The sequence below is a fragment of the Hibiscus syriacus genome, unplaced genomic scaffold, assembly GCF_006381635.1.
Source record: "Hibiscus syriacus cultivar Baekdansim isolate YM2019G1 unplaced genomic scaffold, ASM638163v2 tig00001732_pilon, whole genome shotgun sequence".
Classification (NCBI taxonomy): Eukaryota; Viridiplantae; Streptophyta; class Magnoliopsida; order Malvales; family Malvaceae; genus Hibiscus; species Hibiscus syriacus.
The window spans coordinates 194,491-200,609 of NW_024061886.1; the positions used below are offsets into that span (position 1 = coordinate 194,491).

The following is a 6,119-nucleotide window of genomic DNA, read 5'->3' on the forward strand; positions in this document are numbered from 1 at the left end:
TTTTATTATTTTTGTATCAATAATAATTTTAATTATAAGTTTATCGAGTGCCCACCAATGCATCCTACAAAAGTCAATAACGAAGGGTCTAATTCTGCCAATGTCGTTGAAGAGGAGGTAAGGAAATTGGAAAAGACGAAAACACAGTTTTTCCCGAAATTGTTGTTATGAAAGGTTTATTGCCAAAAAAGGGGGTTGATCCATTTGCTGAAACGCATGCCTTGATGATGTTATTAAGGATTTAATTCACGCTGATCATTTGCTGTCTCTACCACTTGAATGTTACTACCCACGTCTATATTTTGATAATAAGTCTGCATTGTTGAGGAAAAAGTCTGCTCATGCAACAGCATCTGAACTTCAACTTGCATTCCCTATGTCTCTACCACTTGAATGTCACTGCCGATATCTCTATATATACCATGGAAAGATGAATGAATAATTTACGTTAACACCCGGTCTTGTAAAAAGAAATTCATCAAGTTAATGATTTGTCACGACATCCCACCAATTTTCTTCTACAACTGTTCACAACTCCGTTCAACGGTCTTAACAGTCAACTTTCAAAAGTCTGTCAACCTCTCCCTTGACTTGGATGCTTAAAAAAAAAATCCCAACCTTGGGGGGTTCCAATCCCCAAAAAGATGTTGATTAAATTATTCCCAATTCCGTTGCTTATAATCTTAGCTTTCCCAATTTCAGCAGAATCAAGATGCACCGTCAGAAGCTGCACCGCCTTAGCATCCTACTACGTTTGGTCAGATTCCAACTTGACCTTCATATCCCAGGTTCTTCAATCCCCCCTTGTCCCTTACTCCACAGTCAATTTCGACCCAATCCTTGCTTACAACAAACAAGTTGCCAACAAAGACAGCGTCAAAGCCGGGAGTAGAATCAATGTTCCTTTCCCTTGTGACTGCATCAAAGGCGAATTCCACGCCCATGAGTTCAACTACAGTATTAGGCCACGCGACACTTACGACAAGATCGCCAGAGAGTACTATTCCAATCTGACGACGGTCGAGTGGTTGCAGCGGTTCAATTCCTTTCCGGCGGCGAATATACCGGATACTGGGACGACGGTTAGTGTGGTGGTTAACTGTTCGTGCGGTGATGCTGATATTTCCAAGGAATACGGCTTGTTTGTAACGTATCCGCTCCGGCCTGGGGAGAATCTGAGTTCTGTGTTGACCCAGGCGAATCTTTCGTCGGATTTATCGGGGTTGGTGCAGAGATACAACCCCGGGGTGAATTTCAGTTCAGGGGCCGGTTTGGTATATATTCCGGGCAGAGTTGATTTCTTTTAATATTTTTTTCTTTTTTGTTCTTTTATTTTAACAGGTAAAGTGAAAATGGAATAATTTTACTGTCCATTCCGGCAGATTTGCTCTCTCATTTACATTTTTGTTTTGCAAATTTTATAGACTTATTTAGTGAAATAATCCAATTGGGAAAAGTATTTTGAGAGAGTAGGTGTTGAAAAGTTAATTTGGGATTTAATCATTTGTTATAGTATATTTAGAATTCGTGAACAAGATGAATTTTATAAAATAAAATAAATAATCGAAACTTGTGTGAATATGACCGGTTTACGATTTTCGTCCGCTCACACATTAAGTTTAAATTTTTTAATATATTTTATGGAACTCGTCTTCATGTGTATTGTAGCAAATATGTTGCTCTTTAATCGTTCAGGAAATTTTTGGGTATATTTATGCATGAAAATGTTGTAAAATTTGTGGAATTATTTCATTTATACTTTTTTCTTTCATAATAACCCACGGGAGTCGTACAATATGGTTAAGTTGTTGATTTTAGACACCCAGCGCATGGCATTATACTTTATTACCACCACTGTCATTAACAACCCACTAAAGATTCTTTTTCTTTTTGCAGACGAGGATAATAAATTTCCACCACTCAAATCAAGGTAGCTGATGCAACTTTAAACTTCAAAAATAGTTTATTGTAGTATTATCATTTGTTTAGGCTTTGCATCCATAGTTTCTGAATCTGTTTATTCTTCTGTTTTGCAGCAAAGGTGGTTGCTCTTCTTTGCATGTTGCTTCTGTGATGATTATGATATTGGGGTGCTGATTAACTGTAACTTTACACTTCAGGCTTATATTTTGTTTTTATATATTCAGGAATTTCAGGTGGAGTTATTGCTGGGATATATGTATAGCAGCCATACTGGTATTGTTGTTGCTGGCAGTTGGTCTACATGTTGGATTTTTCCGGAAGAAGACGACAAAGGAAGCAACATTGTTATCAGCAGCTTCCCCAGATTTATCAGCTCAAACTGGAAACGGTAACCCCCTTGCTTCTCTTTCACCTTACATTCCTGTGATGAGCCTGAGATATCTACACATTTTATTTTATATATTTTTTGTTAGAAATAAAAACTATACTTTCCTAGTAAATCTTGATTACAATTATCTCAATGGCTGATTGGTCCCTGCTTTTCTTTTTGTGTTTGATGGGATCTGTTTAGCTTTTGGAAGCAAGGCGGTAGAATCAACTCCAGCTGTTGCTGCTTCTCCAGGCCTTACTAGCATTACAGTGGACAAATCAGTTGAGTTCTCTTATGAAGAACTTGCCCAGGCGACTGATAGTTTCAGTATGGCTAACAAGATCGGTGAAGGTGGCTTTGGGGCTGTTTACTATGCAAATCTGAGAGGCGAGGTTTGTTTGTAGTTGCATGCTCTTTTGTTTCTACCATTAAATTACAGAGAAAATTCTATTTGGTGCTTCTTTTTACATTTGGTCAAGTAATTGTAGCTGTCCTGTATGTCTAGGATATGGACTAAGCTTCAACGACAGGCTCAACATCTGGCATGTTAATTTAAAACAACTAGGTTGCCCGCCAAAACCGTCACGTAGGGAGAAAAAAATTAGACTGGAGAAGAGATCACTCGGAGTTTCTTGCTAATATTATTGAGGGAAAGAAAACTGTTTTTTATAGCATATTTTAGAGTTTAAGAGGATCAAAGTTCAGAATACCATGGTTGGGTGGATGTTCATTTGAATCCGTAATTTGCTTGCACTTCAAAGAAAGATTTTGTAACATATACAAAATAGAAGAATGGTAATTTTAAGCAAAGGTTCTTGCTTGGGTTGCTGGAAAAATGGTGGTCCAGATACATGAATGTGCTGTCCCATGTATCCGGAGGAAGCAAAACTTTGCTGTTTCTTACATTTAAAAAGAACAATAAAATACATTTTCTCACAAGCATTTATCTGAGTTTTCAAATTACTCTGTTTAATATATTTGTTAAATTAATTATCCCTGCATAAGAGAACCATTGTCGATATTGGTTCCATATGTCACTTGTGTATTTATTACTTACTTTGCAGGAAGCTGCAATCAAGAAGATGGATATGGAGGCATCTAAAGAATTTCTAGCGGAATTAAAGGTTTTGACACATGTTCATCACCTGAACCTGGTAATATGCTCTTTTTCTCATGATCTGTAGATAAATTGATTTCAATTAAGTTCGGTTTCTGTGAATTAATGGAAAACTGTAAATTTAACGGGGTGTATCTTTGAACAATTGTTTACCATTAAATACAAATCATTTATTATATGTTATTTATATGTGTGAATCTGATAAACATTTTGTTACTACTCTGGGTGCGGCACAACAGGCCAACAGCCGAAGGTCAGGATTTTGTTCTCTGCAGTACAAGTCAGAGGAATTGTCTATATGCACTTGTGGCATAGTTTTTCAAGCATTATTTTCCATGACTCTTATTTTCCCTTAATGTTAAGAATGCAATACAAATAATTGAATGAAGCTTCTGTTATCCTGCTGAATTAGAATCTCAACGAGTTTTACCATACATATCTTTGTAGTTGTGACAATACACAAGTAATAAAGTTGTTTAGCTTTTAATCTTGCATCTATGATCTAAAATTCTTATCTTGTTATTTATATTCAAAGTAAATATCGATGCAGGTGCGTTTGATTGGATACTGTGTTGAAGGCTCTCTTTTCCTAGTTTATGAATACATTGAGAACGGCAATCTAACTCAGCATTTACGAGGCTCGAGTGAGATCTCTTATGTGGAAATTAGTGCAAATACAATTGATTCAGAGCAACACTAATGGGTTTCTGTTGTTTATTTGCAGGCAGGGAGCCACTTCCTTGGTCTGCTCGAGTGCAAATTGCCCTTGACTCAGCCAGAGGTCTTGAATATATCCATGAGCATACTGTTCCTGTTTACATTCACCGTGACATTAAATCAGCTAATATATTGATAGACAAAAAATTCCGTGCAAAGGTTATTCTTTCGTGATCTCTCATCTGGTGGTCTGCTTGAAAGCTTCTTGTCATCATTGTGCTTAAACCCATTTTAACATCAATACAGGTTGCAGATTTCGGATTAACAAAACTGACAGAAGTAGGAAATGCATCGCTGCCGACACGTCTTGTCGGGACATTTGGATACATGTCGCCAGAGTAAGATTTAAAAAAACACTGTAACTTGTTAGCAATTGTTGTTAAGGACCAGCCATAAGTTCAACAATTGGCTAGACTGTCGCCTACTTGGTAGGTTTACGACTATAGAGCCTAGAGGCCAATGATCCTTATACAAATTAGTAAGCTGCATCATATGTCTATCGATATCTTAGTTTTATGTAAATTTCTAATTTGTCGAATTAATGTTAGCAAGTTTGCAGCAACACCATATATTTTGTAAAATGCCTCTAGTGTTGATGAATTTGCCATCATTCTGTAAAGTGGTTGTTCATGTAAAAATGGACTAACTTTATTCATGCTTCTCTGCAGATACGCTCAATATGGTGATGTTTCTCCTAAAATAGATGTATTTGCGTTTGGGGTCGTGCTGTATGAGCTAATTTCAGCTAAAGAAGCCATTGTCAAGGCATATGGCTCTGTCGCTGAATCGAAGGGTCTTGTGGCTCTGGTTAGTATTCTTTCGACCCCTCTACGCATAAGAGCCCAAGCAGAAAGAACACATGAGCATAATATGGTTAACAGTTTTTTGCTAATGCAGTTTGAAGAAGCTTTTGATGAGCCTGATCCTAAAGAAGGGCTGTCCAAACTTATCGATCCAAGGCTCGGAGATAGTTATCCATTTGACAATGTGTTCAAGGTGAGAGCAGTTTCTGTGGGAATTCATATGCATGGGAAATTTTCTTTTTTTTTCAGGATTTCGATAAAACAATGGTGGCTGTGTTTTTTTGGATATTGCAGATGGCTCAGCTGGCCAAAGCCTGTACTCAGGAGAATCCTCGACTGCGACCGAGTATGAGGTCAATAGTGGTTGCTCTAATGACTCTTTCATCCAACACAGAGGATTGGGATGTTGGTTCTTTCTATGACAAACAAGCCGTTGTCAACCTTATGTCTGGACGATAAATCACCCAAATAGTTGTATATGTAAATCACTGAGATTTACTTCTTGGAATGTCGGATTATATTTGGAGACCCATTTTTGCTAGATATTCTTGTAATGTACCATCACAATACTAATGTGGATATTAGAAATTTTTTGAATAATTTGATATACTTGAGTGATAAAAAGTTGATGTGGCATTTTAATCTAATTTTTTTGACATTATTTTACCAAGATCATTTTGACCAACTATCACCTCTTCCTCTTCTTCTCCCTCAATTCATCATTTTTCTTCTTTCTCTGTGCCAATCTTTCTTAAACTTTCCTCATTTTCTATTCATCTCCCCTAACTATAGAAGCTTAGCTGCATAAATTTTATTTTCACTCTTACTTTTCGATTCAATTCTGGCGTATAAGTATAAATCATATTTAAAAACTTTCTTGTAAAAACTGAAAGCCGGTGTAAAAAGTTCTCCGATCTCCAAGTAATGCAAAACCGATAAAACAAGGGGTTGCGACACTTCCTTCCCCAGTCATGACAAAAAGGCAACCCATAACGGATGAACGGCTAAATGAACATTCGGAAAACGAAAAACACGTCAACTATGTGGCCGCCTGACTGTCTGGAACAAATTCTTCAGGCTGGTTGAGAGTGGCTAAATACAATTCCAAAAGTCAGATTCATGGTAGTAATGTTGAGGATTTAGGAAGATTTGGGTTCAGTTTTATTTTGAAGATAGTGGGTGGTTTTTG

The 6,119-nt window shown here is 37.1% G+C and overlaps 1 protein-coding gene across 1 annotated transcript; it reads left to right on the forward strand.

Moving 5' to 3' along the window:
- Positions 1 to 552: 552 nt before the first annotated feature.
- On the forward strand, positions 553 to 5,390 carry LOC120133342 (chitin elicitor receptor kinase 1-like). Its single transcript, XM_039149951.1, is given in 13 exon segments — positions 553 to 1,292; positions 1,902 to 1,930; positions 2,037 to 2,041; positions 2,148 to 2,173; positions 2,176 to 2,311; positions 2,495 to 2,685; positions 3,358 to 3,447; positions 3,961 to 4,054; positions 4,135 to 4,286; positions 4,374 to 4,465; positions 4,796 to 4,934; positions 5,025 to 5,123; positions 5,225 to 5,390. Coding segments are annotated over 13 exon segments (1,866 nt in total). The 5' UTR covers positions 553 to 644; the 3' UTR covers position 5,390.
- The last annotated feature ends 729 nt before the right edge of the window (positions 5,391 to 6,119 follow it).